The following is a 21,707-nucleotide window of genomic DNA, read 5'->3' on the forward strand; positions in this document are numbered from 1 at the left end:
AAAGATCAAAGAACCTTTTTGAAGGGGACTTAACAGGTCATCTCAGTATTCTAAAAACTATTAGTATAAATCCTCTTGTAACCAGTAATGAAGATTGGATGGAGAAAAAATACAACTTCAACCGAATATTTCGTGTATTTGAGCCTAGACGTGATTCCTGAGAAGATGGTGGTCCCGATATTCGTCCAGGCTCGACAGTTTTCTATACAGATGGTTCAAAAATGGACAATCAAGTGGGAGCAGGAGTCACTGGCCCAGGAATAGACATGTCAATTTCTATGGGCAGATGGCCAACTGTATTCCAAGCTGAAATACAAGCAATTCTAGAATGTACGACTGTGTGCTTGCGCAGGAACTATAAACATTCAAATATATGCATCATGTCCGACAGCCAAGCAGCTCTAAACGCTCTAAAGTCGGCGACATGCACATCAAAACTTGTCTGGGAATGTATTCAATCACTCCAAAAATTGTCTCGTCGTAACCAAGTCAACTTGTACTGGGTCCCAGGTCACTGTGGAATTGATGGAAATGAGAGAGCTGATGCACTAGCAAGACTCGGATCATCTCATCAATTTGTAGGACCTGAGCCCTTCTGTTGCTTATCTGCTTTGCTTTAAAAATGGAGCTAAAAGCATGGGAATGTACGAAAGTGGAATCAAATTGGAATAACACTTTCAATGCTAGGCAGTCGAAACGTTTCATCTCTCCAAACGTTTCAATTACTCGCAAAATACTGGAGCTTTCGAAGAAAGATCTAAGCATTTATACTGGTCTTATAACAGGACATTGTCCGAGCCGCTATCATCTGAAGCTAATGGGAAAACTTCATGATGATATATGTCGCTTCTGCGGCATAGAAAAAGAAGACTCGGAACAGCTGTTATGCCGATGTCCGGCAATTCTCAATAAAAGATTAGGGTTCTTCGAAAGAGGGCTGTTAGAACCCTCTGATATTTGGAGAACAACTCCCAGCGCAGTAGTGCACTTCATCCGAAGTGCATCACCGGGCTGGACAAATGCTATTAGTCAAACAATGACAATCACTTCTGCTAGTGGTGCGTCATCTTGACAACATAGCTATAATAAAACGGGGAATATATCACAATAGATCAAACAAATGGTCGCAGTGATAAAAATACCCAACACGGAAAAAAAACCAGCAATTTGCGACCCCATGTTTCATAGAGTTTTTTTTCTTGTCTAGGGTTCCTCTATCTGTGGTAAAAATATCCCAGATAGGGAACCTAACACCCTGTATACACATATTACACTCAAAACAACTAAAGAGGGGGGGGGGGTGGGTCAGTCCCGGCGTAGTGGTTAGCATTCACGGGTTCAAATCCCAACCCCGCAGAAGTCACGAATGACATAAGCTGTTAAAGTGACTATAATCTAACAAAAAAAAACTGATTTAATCCACCTAGTGGTGAAAGGAACCTTTGTTATACGGTCTTACTTGCTATTTAAGATAGAAATCGACACGTCTTCGGAACATAATTCATCTATTGGTTAACGTTGCGTAGTGCGTTGGTTTTCATAAAATTTTTGGAAATTGAATAAGTTTATAAAATTTGAACAAAATAGGAGCACTTATAAATTTTGATAGATCCTTTTTTCATGAAATTGCGTAGTTAGTTGTTATTAATGTGAGTAAGTGCAAGTAAAAGTAAGTTGTAAGGGGAAATACTATTCTTTAAGATATACATTGCGTAGTAAAAGTCTAATTTATAGGTTTTTGAACTACGCATAATTTCTTGTAATGCCATTCTATTTGATTCACATCTGTTGGATATCAACAGAACCCACCCCACGCTTCATCCCTGGCTACTATCCGAAAGCAAGCAGTCCACTAAATTTCTACTATCCGAAAGCTGCAGCAGATAAACATATCCGATTAATATCATCGTCATCATCGTATTGGCATCGACCGAAGCCGCTGTGGATAAGTGGTGGTGAGCCGTTATCAGCGCAGGTCTATCGGTGGCGTATCGATCAATCGATAACTACTGATAGCGGTCGCCAGGAGTCCGCAGGAAAATTTATACATAGGGGGCATCCATAAAGTACGTCACGCATATAGGGGGGAGGGGGGGTTGACCTAATCGTGACGATTTGTGACGTAGGGGGGAGGGGGGGTATGAAGTTATGTGACGTCACATGAAAAAAAAATCAAATGGAAAATTTATTCGGGAAATTATAATTTAGCCTTCATTTGAAGATACAACTATTGAAGGCTTCTATAAAATTAACGTACTGATAGATTTTAAAACAATTAGTTAAATTTTTTGAATGAACACTTTTTTGAACATATATGTGTGAACAGGACTCATTTATTCTATGTAGTATGAACTCTCCATTAAGGCTTTACAGAATACGCAGTACACCGCTGAAGAGCTGCTTGAGTACCGTCCTGCCTAAAAGATTTTTGCAACCGCAAATAGCAGTCGCACAAACTCCTGAAGGGTTACGGGATGCTACCAGAGACCCACGGCAATGTTTTCCCTTGATATTCGTGCTGAACTCAATCGATGAACAAAAACTCATACCGAAGTTCCACGGCTGCTTTTAAGGTTTTTCGGTATAATTTATACTGCCCCTCACTCAAAAGCTCTCTGAAGGATAGGGTTTAAGCCACTTGCGGATTAAATTTCGCATCTAAGGTAGTGTTGAATGATTACACGATTGAAGAAATACACAAAATGACAAAGTCCCTCAGAAAAGTTCTTCCAAGGCGTGTTGCTGCAAGACGTCAGCTGGAAGTCCTGATTCTTTCAACTAGATCAGACGAATTTGAGTGGATGAATGTAAAGGGCTAGATATGCGCTAAACATTAATCGACGGCACATCAGCGACTTCTGAAGCATATCCGATTGCAGCAATTGAAGATCATCTTCAAAATCCGTGAATCGATGACTCGAAGCTCGAAAATTTTCCTTTTTTTATTTGCTGAAATTCATTTGATAGCTTTAAATAAAAAGGTTGGAATGAATATTTAATTTTTTTGTTGTGAAGGGGGGGGGGGGATTGCCGTGACGTGACGTACTTTCTCAGGGGGGGTCACGAATGTGTGACGAAATGTGACAAGGGGGGGATGGGGGGTTGATTTTGGTCAAAATTTGCGTGACGTACTAAATGGATGTCGCCATACAAGCTAATTTATACCTAAAGCTAATTAAAATCCTACAAGCTAATTAAAATACCTAAGTTTAATAAATAATAGTTAAAATTCCTAAATAATTAAAATACATTACTATATCAAGTTAATTACTTAAATAAACGGCGTTTTTGCGTTAATAGTGGTATTAGTTACAAGTGGCGTAAATCATTATTCACCGCGGCACAGCGGCCATCGATCCGAACAGAATTGGATCAGACACTACCGTCGGTCGTGGCGTCAACCATCCATTGGCAGGAACCGCCAATTTATCGATACAGTCCACTTTCCATCTTTCGGTCTCACTGCGTGTTGGTCAGGACCAGGGGCCAACATAGTGGTCCTTCGAACCGGATCAAAAGGATTGATCCGGCCCATCAAAGGTGACGCCACCAACCGCCATTGCATGGGGTGCAATTCTATAGACGCATCATTTACGGGATGTCATTCTATGGACTAATTGTTCTATTGGGGAACGAAGGTTGTTCCGCCATCACTAAAGTTATCCACGCTTACCATCCACCATCGCAATCGAGCTGGACATTGGCGCCGAGGGATTTTTCTCAGGTGAGTTGATCCACTACTATATGTCCAGCCGAAGCGGGCAATTTATGCAATACTGACACGCCTTTTCGAACATCATTGCATCGACATCGTGTGACATCGAGCGACACTATTGGAACCAAACACCTAGGACATCGGTGAATGCTAAAGGGACCCTTGCCGTTGATCGGAACGAAACTCAGGATTACCAATTAAGGATTGCCGTTTACTACTGTGAACATATTTCTTCGATCCGTTCCTAATCAGGAACTACTATCTCAGATCACGTTACGAGAGGAGGAAGCGCCGTTAAAGGTTTTCCAGGTTAGTGACTAGTGACTGGTATATGTTAGCCGAAGCTAGGCTCAGATTCTTCACTATTTTAATAAATTATCCTCCTCGAACGTGCACCTGTATTTCATCATCAACGTTAATCACCCACTGAGGCTACTAGTGGGGTACAAATTTCTACGAGCGATATTTTCGCTGATTTGCGAACAATTTTGTGGCATTGGTGCATCTGGTTGTTTCTCAAGGTGAGATTCAACAGTAAACGGCCAGAAGTGGCCCGGATTACAAGTGATACTACAGTCTTGCTCCCGTATCTCGATTTCCCGTTTTCATTCAAATACTGAGAGTACTTCGTGTCAGCATTATTATATGCTGTGGACTGCGAACAACCCGGCCAATTTTTCTATTATTTGGAGTGCAGCTAATTTTTCTGTCAGGTAAAATACAAATTAGTATATGCCTGGCGAAGCTAGGATTGGTCCGCGGAATACTACACAAATTACTCTCTTCGTCTATAATAAACGTTTACCATGGCGCCTGCTGCCGCATCATCTACTAAGAAGACACCGTCACTGAAGGTGTTGACAACACGCTTGAAGGGCATTCAAACATCCTTTGGTGATATCGTGGAATTTGTAGACCATTTCCCAGAGCGAAGTACAACGTCGGAAGTTGAAATACGTCTACAAAAACTCGACGAACTGTGGGAAAGGTTCGGAGAAACCCTCGTCGACGTCAAGGCACACGATGATTTACCAGCCGATAGCGAGGCTGCCTATGATAAGGAGAGACGAGAGTTTAGTAATTCCTACTATCGTGCCAAGGCGTTTCTTCTGGAATGGGTAAAGCAACAACAACCCTCTCCGACGTTGGAACAATCTATCCACGGTGGTGATATTTCGATGCAAGGTTCGCTCGATCATGTTCGCCTTCCGCAAATAAAGCTGCAGTCGTTCGACGGGAACATCGATGAGTGGCTAAGTTTTCGTGATCTTTTCACATCTCTCATCCATTTCAGAACTCCCGGATGTTGAAAAGTTTCACTACCTCAAGGGCTGCCTTCAGGGTGAGCCAAAGAGTTTAATCGACCCGCTGCAAATAACGCGAGCAAACTACACAATCGCATGGAATACGTTGCTCAAAAGGTATGACAACAGCAAGCAATTGAAAAAGCGACAGGTTCAGTCGTTGTTCCAGTTGCCAACCGTTTTAAAGGAATCCGCCAATGAACTTCATTCTCTACTGGAGAGCTTCGAGAGAGTCGTGCAGACTCTGCATCAGATAGTGCAGCCGGGTGATTATAAGGATCTTCTTCTTACGAATTTCCTCACAATGCGATTGGATCCGTCAACTCGCAGAAGTTGGGAAGAGTTTTCGTCTACACAGGAAACTGATACGGTTAAGGAGTTATTGGAATTTCTCCATCGACGGATCCAAGTTCTGGAATGCTTACCATCAAGGGCGATGGAAGCAAGGGTGCAATACCAACCACTACCGCAAAAGCAGAAAGTTTCGGCGGTAAAAACTAGCTATAACACGGTGCAATCGTCTGGGGGACGCTGCATGGCGTGTTCGGCAAATCATTTTCTATTTCAATGCGGAAAATTCCAACGGATCTCCTTAACGGAGCGTGATGGTTTCGTTCGTACTCACACTCTCTGTCGTAATTGCTTTAGACTGGGTCACCAGGCAAAGGATTGCCAGGCTAAATATTCTTGTCGAATATGCAAGGCACGTCACCACACGATGGTATGCTTTAAGCAGGAAAGGGATAGTAGACCTAGGCCGCCACCTGCTAGCGGTGAAAACTCCGGTGCGACCTCAACTTATCATCTACCGACGTCATCAAATTCATCACAGGTTGACAACCTGGCGGCTACCAACATATCGGTCTCGAATTCCGCTATGCAGCTCACATCGCAAGTCTTATTGGCCACTGCTGTGGTTCTCGTCGAGGATGATGAGGGAAATCAAATACCAGCTCGCGCGCTTCTCGACTCGGGCTCTGAAAGCAATTTCATTTCGGAGCATTTGAGCCAACGATTAAAGGTGGATCGGCAAAAGGTACATATTTCAGTCCTTGGTATAGGACAGGCATCTGCAAAGGTTAAACAACGGGTTCAAGCTACAATACGCTCTAGAGTATCAAGGTTTTCACGGGAATTGAACTTTCTGGTTTTACCCAAGGTGACAGTTCATTTACCGACAACTTCAATTAATACGAAAGGATGGACCATACAAAATGATATCCAGTTAGCTGACCCTTCATTCTCGGTGTCTATGGGAGTAGACATAGTACTTGGTATCGAAGCATTTTTTGATTTCTTCGTGTCTGGTCGGAAGCTCATTTTGGGAGAGCAGATGCCATCGCTTAACGAGTCGGTATTCGGATGGGTGGTCTGCGGCGGATTATCATCTCATAAGCAATCACCTCATATCAGCTGTCATATGACCGAGGACAGGTTGGATGAATTGGTTGCTAGATTTTGGGCATGTGAAGAGGTCGATATCAAAAAATCTTATTCACCGGAGGAAGAGCGGTGTGAGAAACTGTTTACGCAGACCGTACAACGGGGACCTGATGGACGATACACTGTTGCATTACCTATGGCCGAGGGGGCCATATCGCGGTTGGGCGAGTCGAAAAACATTGCACTACGACGTCTCCACGCAACGGAAAGGAGGTTGGCAAGGAACTCAGGCTTGCTTGACCAGTATAAGGCGTTCATGAGCGAATATCTAGATTTGGGGCATATGCGCTTGGTTGAGGAAGACCAACGAGCAGTAGTAGGCCGATGCTACTTACCGCATCATCCGGTTGTTAAGGAGGCCAGTACGACCACAAAGGTGCGCGTTGTCTTCGACGCGTCTTGTAAGACATCAACGGGAATTTCGCTGAACGACGTATTGTTGACGGGACCGGTGATCCAGGAGGAGTTACGGTCAATTATATTACGCTGTAGGACCAAGCAAATTATGCTGGTAGCCGACGTTGAAAAAATGTTTCGGCAGATTGTGATCGACCCAAACGATAGGCCGCTACAGTGTATTCTTTGGCGCTCGTCGCCTACTGAGGAGGTGGCGACCTACGAACTAAATACAGTGACGTACGGTACTAAACCCGCTCCGTTTCTTGCGACACGCGTCTTGCAGCAGCTGGCATTAGATGAAGGGGAACATTTTGCTTTGGCAGCAAGGGCCATCACCGAAGACACATATATGGATGATGTCATCACAGGATCTAACGACAGTGCAGAAGCTCTACAGCTGAGATTGCAACTGGATGAAATTATGAATAGTGGTGGATTTCGATTGCGCAAGTGGGCATCGAACTGCGCAGAGGTGTTACGAGGTATTCCGAGCGAGAATCTGGCGATTGATGTCGGTGGAATTTTTTTTTTTTTTTTTTTATTAACCCTCCACACACCCCCGTTACCAAAAAGCTCACACAGAGAGCTCCCTGGTATCGGACACTTACAGACCTCAGCTAGTAGGAAAAAACTGGACAGCGAACAAACTAAACACAAATTTATAGCTGAGGTATTTACAAAAGAGGTATAATTACTAATTTATTACACAATGAGCACCCAGTGGAATTTATGATTCCTTTTAAGGGGCTCAAAAATAAAAAATAAGCTTAACATTAAACTAAAAACAAAAATAAACTAGGCTACTGGTTTTAATCAACAAAAAAATGTTAATATTGTTTTAATTTACATACGGTAGGTTGATACGGTTAGATTATATAATTACTTATATTAGTTTTGAGGTATTTTTTCACATTACATTTAAAGACATTGATGCTGGTGATCTGTTTGAATTCATCAGGTAAGGTGTTATAAGTTGAGGGACCGAAAAATGAAATTCGCGTCTGGCCTAGATTTGTGGTGGCTCTGCTACGCTGTATGAAATTTGCTCGACGAGTATTTTGCAATCTATTGCCAACATTTAAAGTCATATTATGGTGGTAATCTGGTTGGTGCAAGACTTTGTGAATATGAATAACAGTCTGCATATCACGTAAGGCGAGGACAGGTAATATAGTGTGGCTATTATTGAAGTACAGTTGGACAGTTGGATAGAGTATTGGCAGTTTAAATATGGTTTTCAAGCATCTGTTTTGCAAGACTTGAATCTTTTTGAGTTTTGATTTACAGGCATGACCCCAAGCTATTGCTAAGTATTGGATTTGGGAATGGATGCAACCATAGTAAAACTGTAACAGTGCCTTTCTAGGAACGAAGCAACTCACTTTCCTCATGGCACCAGACAAAGATGAGATCTTCTGCTGCAAATGCCTAATTTGCTGATCCCAAGACAACGTAGAGTCAAGATAAATACCCAGGTATTTAAAATTATCCACTTTTTCTATCAGTGTTTCATTAACACACAGGTTTAAATGACCGGTTGGTTTTTTCCTAGGTGGATGGAATACCATATATTTGGTTTTTGCCAGGTTAAGCGAAAGCAAATTCGCGTCAAAATATTGTGACAGAATTTTTAAATCCTGTTCCATTGCTGATATCACACTGCCAATGTCAGTGCAAGGGTAAAACAATGCCGTGTCATCCGCGAATAACCTTGGTATCCCTCTCAGATTTAAATTTCCAATGTCGTTGATGTAGCTTAGAAATAATAACGGACCAATATTGCTACCTTGCGGCACACCAACATCAATTTTCTGGAGTGAGCTGCGTGCATCACCAATTGTCACAAATTGTGTCCTATTGGTTAAATAACTGCGGATAATGTTATTTGCGACTCCTCTTATACCATATAATTCTAGCTTCTGTAGTAAGATATTATGATTAAGCGTATCAAATGCTTTTTTGAGATCGAGAAATAATCCTCCAACAAGTTTTTTTGACTCAATTTCATTGATTATGCCGTCTACTAGCTCTGTTATGGCGGTCATAGTACTGCATTGCTTTCTGAAGCCGTATTGAAATTTGTAAAGAGCATTATTTGCATTGAAAAAGTCTAATAGCCGAGAAACGAGCAATTTTTCTAAGATCTTGTTGAAGACAGATAATGTAGAGATTGGACGATAGTTGCACGCATCCAAGGGATTACCCGTTTTAAAGATTGGCACTACCCTTGCAGTTTTTAAACAGTTAGGATATTCTCCAGTGGCAATAATTTTATTGAAAGCTTGACTTAAAATTGAAGCAAAGGCCTGAGGATTATTTTTAACTATTCTTGCTGTTATGTTATCTGGTCCACAGCTCTTATTTGTATCTAGCTCTTTAATTAGGGCAATGACTTCATTTGTGCTTGCTGGGCGTAAAAAGATTGTGTTCGAGACACATCTGATATTACTAGTAGGGCTAGCGTTCGTTGGACATATTTTGCTTGCGAGATTCGCACCAATACTCGAAAAATATTTGTTAAAAATTTCGCAGACGTGTTGCGCATCAGAAACTCTGTTCCCGTTTTCAATTAGGTTTATTTGTTCTTTTGCTTTGCAACGCCCAAATATCACATTAATATTTTTCCAGAGCTTTGAATGGCAAGTAGTACTCAAAAGCTTTTCGTAATAAGATTTCTTATTCTGTTTTTTTGTCATATCTACTTTTCTTGTAATATGATTAAGCATAGTTCGTAGACTAGCATCGTAAGGATGTTTTTTAACTTTCTTTAGATACTTGATTTTAATCTTCATGAGCTTCCATAATTCGAACGTCATCCATGGGCAATAATCATTTTTAGCTGTCATTTCAATTTCAAACGTTTTTGTGCACAAGGCAAGCAACTGGTTGTATTTTGTGATTATTTCAAAAAAGCAATTTTCAACGTCATTCACAGATCCGATACTATTTATATATTCATTAAACATGCTAGCAAGCCTCATATTATCTACAACTTTTTTAGTAAGAACCTGCCTTTGCTTTCTGCCAGTAAGACGTATGGTGGTTAAAATTTGCGAATGATCGCTTATATCGGTAGCGATTGTATCATTACGTAGGCAAAAGGCGTCATTTATCTTACAGACTACATGATCGAGAATGTTATTGCTGGCTGGCCGAGTTGGGATTGTATTGGAACATATAAAGCCATATGATTCTAATAAGTTCTTATATTTAACCACGACATTATTGTTGATTAGGTTGACAGGAACGTTAACGTCACCTACAACGAAGCATGGAATACTCTTTTTTGAACTGTGCAACCACTCTTCTAAGATGTCATGAAACTTGTGAAAATCAAAGGAAGGGGGGCGGTAGATACCAATAACATCATAACAAAACCCGTTAACAGTTAGCTCAACGTGAATGGAGTGTAATCCATCAGAAACTAGATTGTTTTTGATGTTATGCACTATTTTATTGTTTACATATAACGCCAACCCTCCGTGAGACGAGTCCCTGCATGAGAATGTAGAACAGTAACCGGGAATCTCAAAAGTTGAAGTGCTATCTGCCTTTATCCACGTCTCACCAATTACAATGACATCAATTATTACATCACAGCAGTTCAGGAGATACAATATATTATCGAATTTTTCAATTACATTCATCCCGCGAATATTCCATTGAAGAATCCGTAAACTTCTACCATTCATATTTTGATACTGGATCTTGAAATCATCAATGCACTCATGAATGTGATTTTGTATTTGTGTAGTGGCCATTTAGCTGTTATTATTCAACAAACTTGTAAGCAATTAAAACGTATCCTATTTTTTCTTCTTTTGGTTTTTGTCAGTTGTACTTTTTTTCCTTTTCGGAGAGGGAGACAAAACAGAGAGATTTATCTGGCGTGCCATAAAATTTTCTAGGTCAGCTCGGTTTCTTATCATCTCAGATTTCGCACCATCATCCTTTTTTGCAAATACCATCCCACCTTTACCAGTCCAAATATATTTTATGTTAAGTTTTTCTTGTGATTGCCGAAGTTCTTTTATGATTTCTAACGAAAGCGGAGTTAGTTCGTCGCGAATCGAAATAGTGCTAGCTTTCCCATTCAGTAAAAGTGAAGGGTCAATCGATGTAGAAAGTAACTGCCCTATAGCCTTTTTTTTACTAAGTACCTCTTCTTTAGCTTCTGCATTTTTAAAAACAATTCTGATCGGGACTAAAGGATTTCCAGATTTGATACTTGTAAAGATTCTATTGGAAGATGCTATTGAATCAGTAACTGTCGACGCACCAAGAAAAGTCAAAGTTTTTTGCACAAGCTCGGAGGTATTTTCATTGGGCGCAGATGGGACGCCAAACAGCATTACGTTGTTACAAGTAGCCAATTTATTGGTTTTATCGACGTTTGATTCGAGTTTGCGGACGACGTCAGTGAGTGTTGAATTTGATTTTTTAAGCGCATTTACCTCATGTTTCAACAGCTCATTCTCAGCCCTCAGTTCCGAAAAATCGGCTACGATATCATCAAACTTGGAAGATAAAAATTCCTGAGAGGCTTCAATTGCGGACGTGATAAGTTTCACCTCTTTTCTAATCCCTTCCATTTCGAAAGCTACAGCATTTTTCAGTTCAGTGGCAAGTGCCGAAACCATGGACTGATTGTTGTGCTTCATTTCCATAATTCGTTGGTACGTAACTGAACAATCCGCCGAGCAAAAATAGGGTGATTCTTTCATACGTCTAACTGCATTACCAATTATATTGCGGCATTTGAAATGTGCACTAGAAAAGCAATACAAACATGTCAAAACTTTATTAGGATCAACCTCCTGCCTTTTACACTCCACGCAATAAATTTCTTCTTCAGCCATCATCATCCAAAAGTATGAGAAAAAAAAATGTATATGAATAAACCAGTAGCATAAAAAGACAGATTAAGCTAAATCGATCAATGAACGAGCAGATTCGTACAGCAGTATAGCATGATTTCGATTGTAAATGAGTGCGTTAGCGCGAAATACGGATGCTGTTTGTGGGGCATACTCTGTCTACTCGGTGAAAAGTGCCATTGCAGTAGAAATGCGTGAATAACAAGAGAAAAAAAACATACCTTGTGCGTTAAACATCTGTTTAAACTTACAATCTCCGTACTATCAAGCCATGCAGGCTGCGATTCAGCGCTCTACGTTGTTGCTGTAATAATCAAAACATTCAGGCATACGTTACTTCCTTAACTATCGTGTCGTTCTATCTAGGGCTTGCACAGCTTGCATTCGATCTATAGGGTGTATAGCCGCACACAGCTAGAAGTCCACAGAGAGCGCAACATACAGATGGTCACCTAGTAGCACTTTGCTGCGTGTGCTGAGCGACAGAAATCGGGTACGCAAATCACTTTAGCAGGTTTTGCTCAGGCTGTATCGGCAATGGTAGTAGACGGATTGCACCCGAACTATTAGATGTATAGCTGTGTGCAACCGCCAGAACACCGTTGCAAATATAGACACTGCAGAAGCTGTCGTAAGGAAGAGCGTGCCGAATAATGCTACTAAAGCACCTCAGTACTCATTCACACTACTCGTGCCAAAGCTGTGTTTTCCACACAAACGCACGAAATTATACTCGAACTATTTGATGTATAGCCGTGTATAAAACGAGTTCGCCTGATCGAGAAAGAGAGCACCACTCACGCTTACTCAACCATCAGTTACATACATAGGTACACTCAATTCATTCACCACTCTCGCAAAAGCTCTACTCAGACAGAACAGTTTCAAATTGCATCCAAACTATTGGGTGTATAGCTGTATACAAAGATGTTGCTCTACAGAGGAGCGACACTACAGTAAATATGCAACCACGGTACACCAACTGAGTGATCGACGGTATTACTAAAGCACATTAGCCTGAAAGCTTCTGCAATATAGTTCGCAACTGATGATCAACAGTCCCTTTCTAGCACAATAGCAGGTATATTCTAACACACTGTAATTTTATTTTTAGTACAAAGTAAGCACAACCACTGCTGCAAGGCGATAAGGTTTTTTTGTGTGACTATAGACACAATAATCCCACAAAGAGCATTCGTTTCATTTAAGATTTTGTTACTTATATGCACTAGAAACACTACACTTCATGAGATATAGAAGGTTTACCACTAAAATATCACCACTATACTACTTGTATGAACCCACTATTCAAAAAACAATTATTTTTTTTGAAAAAAACTAGAGCCTTTGAAAGGCGCGTATCAACGGTAACCGTGCTGCCAGAAAAAAAGAATTAATTTAGATCCAGATCCAGCCATAAAAACGCTGGGATTAACCTGGATGCCAAACACAGACGTTTTTAAGTTTCAGTTCAACATTCCACCACTGGAAACGTACGAAACGCTTAGTAAACGTCGCATACTTTCTATCATAGCTACGCTCTTTGATCCATTGGGCCTCATCGGAGCTGTTATTACGACGGCTAAAATTTTTATGCAACTACTGTGGACACTGCAATCCGAGGATGGAAGCAGATTAGACTGGGACAAACCATTACCTCAAACGGTGGGTGAGAATTGGCGGAACTTTTACTCTCAATTACCTTTGCTGAATGGGATTCGCATCAAACGTTGCATTATTCTTCCGGAAGCTGTGACGGTAGAAATTCACTGCTTCTGCGATGTCTCGGAGAAGGCATATGGGGGCCTTGTATATATTCGGAGTCTGGACCTTAATGGCAACGTGTCTGTTCAATTACTAACATCAAGGTCTAAGGTTGCACCGTTAAAATGTATGACCATACCGAGGTTAGAGCTCTGTAAGGCAGAGCTGGTCGCTAAGCTGTACACTAAGGTTAAGCAGTCAGTGAAAATGGAGGTACCAACATTCTTTTGGACCGATTCTACATGTGTGCTGCGCTGGATCCAAGCAATTCCCTCAACATGGAGTACGTTTATTGCAAACAGGGTGGCTAAAATTCAAACACTTACGACGGTCAACACGTGGAGGCACGTTCCCGGATCTCAAAATCCAGCAGATTTGATCTCGAGAGGTGTAAACCCACAGGACTTTATTCATAATGATTTTTGGTGGCACGGACCATCATGGCTAACTGAAAACCGTGATCGTTGGCCAAAAACCGCGACCAATGGAGTTGGTTGCGAAGGGGAGGAGGATAGACGACACAGAACAGCTGCCGCAACATCTTCTCAGGCGGCAGAATTTACTGATTGGTATCTCGGCAAATTTTCTTCATTTCCAAAACTAATAAGATCTACGGCAATCTTACTGCGAGTTATAAAATTGCTTCGCAAAAATGGGGAAAAACGATTATCTGATTTTCTTACTACAAAAGAGCTGCAGGAGTCAGAGCAATTACTTATTAGGCGAGTTCAAAGGGAATCTTTTCTTAAGGAATGGGATGCGCTTTCGAAAAACGAAACAGTCTCAAGGCAGTCTCCACTGCGTTGGTTTAATCCCAAAATTTCTCAAGACGATCTCATGAGAGTTGGTGGCCGACTACAGAACGCTCAGGAATCTTTGGATAGAAAACATCCTATGGTGTTACCAGCACGCCATCATCTAACAAAATTAATTTTTCTGCACTACCATGAACGAATGCTGCACGCAGGACCCTAATTGCTTCTGAGTGTAGTGAGACTACGCTTTTGGCCATTACGAGGAAGGGATGCAGCTAGGCGAACTGTTCATAAGTGTCAGCGGTGTTTTCGAGCAAGGCCAACCACAGTACAACAATTCATGGGGGATCTTCCAGCAGCACGAGTAAATGTGGCCCGCCCGTTTTCACAAACTGGTGTTGATTATTTTGGCCCAGTGTACTTACGTTTAATCCCGCCCAGCAGTGAAGGCTTACGTTTCTATTTTTGTGTGCTTCTGCACAAAGGCAGTTCACATGGAGCTGGTGTCGGATTTATCGACGGAGAGGTTTTTGCAAGCCCTACGCCGGTTTGTATCACGAAGGGGATTATGCTCGGATTTGTATTCCGATAATGGCACAAATTTTGTCGGGGCGAAAAATAAACTCCAAGAGCTGATGCAGCTGTTGAGGAGCAGAGATCATCACGACAAGGTATCACACTACTGTGCGGAAGAGGGAATTCAATGGCATTTCAGCCCGCCGCACTTCGGTGGGCTATGGGAGGCTGCGGTTCGTTCAGCCAAGCATCACATCCTGAGAGTCCTTGGTGAGAATCCAGCCACACTGGAGGATATGAGCACGTTGCTCGTTCAAGTTGAGGGATGTCTAAACTCCCAGCCAATCACGTCTATCTCTGAAGATCCAGGTGATTTACAGCCGCTAACACCAGGACACTTTCTGGTTGGCTCCTCACTTCGAGCACTTCCGGATTACAATTACCAGGATATCCCTACAAACCGTCTGAAACAGTGGCAACTAGTACAGAAAAATCTCCAATGCTTTTGGACAAGATGGAGAACGGAATATTTATCCCAACTGCAGGCGAGAGTTAAACGTTGGCGTCCACCCGTTACTGTTGAAGTTGGTAGACTAGTAGTCGTCAAGGACGACAATTCACCCCCTCTACGTTGGAAGATGGGCAGGATTCAAGAGGTTCATCCAGGACAAGATGGTACTGTACGCGTAGTTACATTGAGAACCGCAGCAGGCACTCTAACTCGGCCTGTGGAAAAAATATGCATCTTGCCAACAGCAGAGTTCGCCGAAAACGACGAAGGGACTGATCGAGCGAACCGAGTCTCTTAACCATCCATCCCATCCCAGTCGAGGAGGAGCCTTTTCTTATTTATTTTCAGAAATCCAGTTATTTCCGGGTGGGTGAGGATGTTGGATATCAACAGAACCCACCCCACGCTTCATCCCTGGCTACTATCCGAAAGCAAGCAGTCCACTAAATTTCTACTATCCGAAAGTAAGCAGTACACGGTTCCGGCAGCTGCAGCAGATAAACATATCCGATTAATATCATCGTCATCATCGTATTGGCATCGACCGAAGCCACTGTGGATAAGTGGTGGTGATCCGTTATCAGCGCAGGTCTATCGGTGGCGTATCGATCAATCGATAACTACTGATAGCAGCCAAGAGAGCCGTGGAGATCCTCTCAGGATAAAAAATCATCGCATTCGTCATTTACCCGCCAGTGACCTACATTGGGATCAGTACCACTGGCAGTTTCATTTCGATTACCGATCAAAGCGGTCGCCAGGAGTCCGCAGGAAAATTTATACTTACAAGCTAATTTATACCTAAAGCTAATTAAAATCCTACAAGCTAATTAAAATACCTAAGTTTAATAAATAATAGTTAAAATTCCTAAATAATTAAAATACATTACTATATCAAGTTAATTACTTAAATAAACGGCGTTTTTGCGTTAATAGTGGTATTAGTTACAAGTGGCGTAAATCATTATTCACCGCGGCACAGCGGCCATCGATCCGAACAGAATTGGATCAGACACTACCGTCGGTCGTGGCGTCAACCATCCATTGGCAGGAACCGCCAATTTATCGATACAGTCCACTTTCCATCTTTCGGTCTCACTGCGTGTTGGTCAGGACCAGGGACCAACAACATCAATAAAGTTTTCTTGAATAAATTTCATCAATTCTCGGGTAAATTTTCAAATAGACCTAAGTGACAATGAGAGATTCTCTTCGCGTCTCCTCTCTTCCGTCTTTCACGGCTACATAAATGCATAGAAAAGCAAATTTTCAAAACATTTAGCTAACTAGTGACTCCGGCAACCGTTTTATGCAAAGCTGATGTGTTAAAATGCATTAGGATCGCCGTAAAAAGCGAAAGAGAGAGGAGCCGCGAAGAGAAGCTCTTATTGTCACTTAGGTCTATTTGAAAATTTACCCGAGAATTTTTATTAACCTTCGGTATTTTGTGCAACACGTGTAAGTTTTTGAATGCCATATTGTAATAAAGTTACAAATCGTTGTTTAACTAACGAATATTCTTCAATAAACTTATTATAAGCAAAATGTCATAACTATTCAATGCATTAATACTTTGAATTGTTAGGAAAATAGATCAACATAAACCGACATCACATAAATGAACCAAGCAACATGTGAGGTGTACCGCAATTGACTCCAACCGGAATTTTCTCTTGTTACTTCATATGGAAAAATGGTGTTTTTCTGCAGCTAAACTATCAGCAAATGTAAAATGTATCCGTCTGTTGGTAGTCAAGTAATTCGGAGTCAAAATTTGGGTATTTTTTATAAAGTTCTACAGTACAACTTTGTAATACATGCACAAGTCATACAACGATTCCAAAAAGAACTAAAATAGAAAAACTGATTTTACAAATTCATATACAATAAATAAGGTTTTTCTACCTTCGCTGAAGGTTGCTGTCTTCAGCAAAATTTCTTGTAATAATATGCTCTAAAATATAAATGTGTTATATTGAAACTGAAGAAAAATAATTTAAGGGGGATTAATCAAAATTTAAATTATACCAGACGATAGAGCTTTCGATTTCAAGAAACTCTTGCAATAGTTATAAAATATAAATGTGTTATATTGAAACTGAAGAAAAATAATTTAAGGGGTATTAATCAAAATTTAAATTATACCAGACGATAGAGCTTTCAATTTCAAAAAACTTGCAAAAGTTCGATAAATCTAAAAGTTTTTTTTTCGTGTTTTTCGACCAATTTTTAAACCTTTGTTATAGTATGACAAAGGTAAAAATGTGAAAACTACGTGACATGAGTTTCTCCGGAACTACATGATCGATTTCAACGATCTTAGTATCAAATAAAAGCTCTTGTTAAAGTTAAATTGTTCAGGAATTTTTTATTGAAAACAAACAAGTAGTTTAAAAGTTATGCTTAAAAAACCTGTTTTGAAAAGGTAATAATCATCGCCTGTTTCTCAGAGATGGCCGAACCGATTTATGCGCTATTAGTCTCATTTGAAAGGTAATATAGCCTAATAGATCACAATTGAATGATTTTTTGATTGGACGTTTAATTTGAAAGTTATAAGCAACCGTATACACCCGACCAAAATTAACAATAATTTATAACGGGTTTAACTAAGATAATTTACCTAATTTCAATTATTTTAATATCAAACGAGAGGTTTTGACACTACGAATATGTATGCAAAATTTCATAAGAATTGGTTTTACCGGTCAAAAGCTATTACTCCTCGAACACTCGCGCAACTTTTGTAACACAGTTACTCGCGCGCACAATAGCCCCAAACCAAAGAAAACGTGCGCACTAGAGTTTTGATTGAGAAAACTTGATTTTAGGTTTATCGAACCTTTGCAAGATTTTCTAGAAATTGAAAGCTCTATCGTGTGGTGGATTTAAATTTTGATTAATCCCCCTAAAAGTGAAATAAAAAAAAATTCTTCAGTGTCAATATAACACATTGATGTGTTCTGCAAAGTTATAGAGCAATATTACAAGAAATTTTGCTAAAGACAATAACCTTCTATCTCTGCAGCGAACATCAGGACCCGCAATCGTCGAAACAAATAAATGAAACTGACTTTTCCTTACCTTCGCTGCATACATGAAGTGACTTGCTTCGTTTGTTGAACTGAACTTCAGCAAGCTTCAGTTGAAGTTGGTGGCTCTTTCAATTGACAACGGCAGAAAGTCAGGCACGGTTTGTTGACATTAACAAGGTAAACTTTAATATGCGTTGCATTGTAGGAATTGTTACTCAAATTCAATTCATTTGCATTCATAGTTGCTGGTCTTTTTCTGAATATTTGATAGAAAAGTACTAATGAAGAGTTGAAACTGATCGTCATGACGAAGTGAAACCCGTTTCGCTGACCCTAACTGAAGCTAGTTTGAAACTGAAGCGGTGTTGCTTATGTAGAAACCGAAGCTTCACTGCTTCATTTATGAGTGACGCTATGCAATTGAAGGTGACGTTGTAGAGCCCTGGCGAAGATAGAAAAATCTTATTTATTGTACATGAATTTGTAAAATAAGTTTTGCTATTTTTGCTCTTTTTGTAATTGTTGCAACTTTGTTGAAAATAGTATACCACCTCTATGTTTGCTTGTTTAGGATCTGTGGAATTTTGATTATAAAAAATACCCTAATTTTGACTCCGAATTACTCGACTACCAGCAGACGGATACATTTTAAACATTTTACATTTGCTGATAGTTTTGCTGCATACAGACACCATTTTTCCATATGAAGAAACAAGAGAAAATTCCAGTTGGGGCAAAATTCTGGTACACTTCACATGCTGATTGCTTCGTTTCTGTGATGGCGGTTTATGCTGATCTATTTTCCCAAGAATTTAAATTATGAATGCATTCAATAATTATGACATTTTGCTCATAATAAGTTTATTGAAGAACATACGTTAGTGTTTAACTATTTGTAACTTTATAACAATATGGCGTAGGAATACCTACACGTGTTGTACAAAATACAATACCGTGAGTAACCGAAGGTTAATAAAAATTGATGAAAATTATTCAAGAAAACTCTATTGATGTGAATCAAATAGAATGGCATTACAGGAAATTATGCATAGTTCAAAAATCTATAAACTAGACCTTTACTAGGCTATGTATGTGTTAAAGAATAAGATTTCCTCTTACAACTTACTTTTATTTGCACTTACTCAGATTAATAACAACTTACTTATTCTTACTCAGCAATTTCATGAAAAAAGGAACTATTAAAATTTCAAAGTGTTCCTATTATGTTCAAATTTTGTGAACTTATTCAATTTTCAAAAATTTTATGTAAACCATCGCACTACGCAACGTTAACCAATAGATGAATTATGTTCCAAAGACGTGTCGATTTCTATCTCAAATAGCAAGTAAGACCGTATAACAAAGGTTCCTTTCACCACTAGGTGGATTAAAACGGGTTTAACCATTTTTAATTTGCATGTCGTGCAAACCAGCGGGGTTCAAATTAAAAAGTGTTCCGATTAAAAACGGTCAAACGAACGGGGGGTTCATGCTGCTGTGTGGCCATGTTGCGAAATGAGTGATTTCTGCACGGACAATGGAACTCAGGAGTCTTGTCTGTTTGTCTGTGATTGTAAACTACATACCGTCATCCGGGGATACTTGCAACACTTTTGAACTTTGACTTGGTATAACTTGCGAAGTACAGTGTTTAGGTCCAACTGTAAGTAGCCAAAACTTGTATAGTGGTGAATACTTTTAATTTATGATTATGAGAAAAAATATAAACTAAATGAATCTGCAGAATGAACCGAAAATAGGGGTGTTGCAAGTTACCCAGTAAACGGGATTACTTGCAACACTTTTCTGATTTTGCATTTCTTATGATTTTATATCTGATTTCAAACCGCGGATGACTATTTTGAGATATTTTGAATGTATTTGTAGTAAAACAAGAGATACTGGCGGCGTTTTTTGTTTCCCAATTTCGTCTATCGCTTTTTTAAAGATATTCGGTTAAAATGCAGCATGTCGGCGAACTCCAAGTTGCCGTTTCAAGGCACGTGGAATTTTTCACAATTTTAATTTTTCTGGAGATGATGGTAGACAAAATAACATCGTACAGATGCAAACTTACTTGTACATACTGTCTATTACGACAATTTTCATTTTTACAAGTGCTGCAAGCCGCGCCATATTGGAAGTAACAACACGAATTCATCGTTTCTTCTCCAAGTTCAAAATATAAATAAAGCTCAAAGTTGCTATTTGTTAGCTTTTATGATGCACTTATTGTGTACAGAAACCAAATAATAAAAAATAATTCCATGTCAATGAACTGACGGAACTTTGCACATCCATTTTTCCTACTCTGAAAGTGAAATTACTTTCCAATCGTATAAAAACAAGCAAAACAATGATGTAATGGATTAAACTTAACTAAACAATAGGTAAACATCCCTTCCTTAAAATGGCATTGGGTACAAATGGTTATGTTAACAAACAAATGCGTTAGAGCTGTCAAAAGCGCGATACGCCAAAGTGTTGCAAGTAACCCCGGTGTTGCAAGTATCCCCGGATGACGGTAGTCGAATAAAACTTAACTATGAGTTTCTTAGCTCCCATTTGCCTTGGTATACTCTAATATAATTCTACGTACCTTGATAACATCATCCGAGTATTGGCGATTCAAAAGTGCTTTAATACGAGGACTGCGCATTTCGCATGCTCCATCTGCTGATGAATTCTCTTCGTTTGATTTGTTTGGTTCCAATGGACTTAAGTAATATTTCTTAAAAGATTAGCTACCAAAAGTTATTAAACAATATACTTACAAATTTAGTCTGGCAATTTTACGACTTGATGAATTATCAGTACGACCACAGTTTGCTAGTCGTTTAACTTTCTTCTGCGTAGTACATGCTACACTGTTGAGTGCGTTATGTTCGTCAGGGTTATAAATTTGCTGCGATAGCCTGTAATTGTAATTGATCAAATAAAAATATATACTGAAAATAGAAGAATATTTCGACGTGAAATAGTTAAATGACAAATCTCAGGCTTAAACTTTGCCTCCAGCGATTTTAATTGAAGATAAACATGGTTGACTGCTACCGGCGTGGAAAGGTTGCAGATCGGTGAATATACCTATTCATGAATCTGAACGATATCAGTTATGCCAGGAAGATTGCACACAATAATGTTCATTGCACGCAATCTATCAAGCTGGTAAACATGAACTGAACGAATGGATGTCTTTCAATAGGTAACTTGCATGCATTCATTCGATGAATCTTGCTTTACTTTTATGCCGAATTTGTTTGTTCAATTGGAACTGGATGAATTTTTTGACGTAGGACTACGTCTTACGGCAAGGTTTGGGATAAGGTGTCATTCCGAAAAATCGAAAAATGCGAACGTCACGAAAAATGATAGGCTTTGAGCGCTG

General features: G+C 39.9%; 1 protein-coding gene across 1 annotated transcript; it reads left to right on the plus strand.

The window, feature by feature from the left end:
- Window positions 1-4,521: 4,521 nt before the first annotated feature.
- Window positions 4,522-11,390, plus strand: LOC128740078 (uncharacterized). The gene is made up of 3 exons (XM_053835590.1): window positions 4,522-4,900; window positions 5,010-7,372; window positions 11,331-11,390. The coding sequence occupies exons 1-3, from the start codon at window positions 4,522-4,524 to the stop codon at window positions 11,388-11,390; spliced, it is 2,802 nt and encodes a 933-aa protein (XP_053691565.1).
- The last annotated feature ends 10,317 nt before the right edge of the window (window positions 11,391-21,707 follow it).

Source organism: Sabethes cyaneus, chromosome 3 (genome assembly GCF_943734655.1).
Source record: "Sabethes cyaneus chromosome 3, idSabCyanKW18_F2, whole genome shotgun sequence".
In the NCBI taxonomy this organism is placed as follows: Eukaryota; Metazoa; Arthropoda; class Insecta; order Diptera; family Culicidae; genus Sabethes; species Sabethes cyaneus.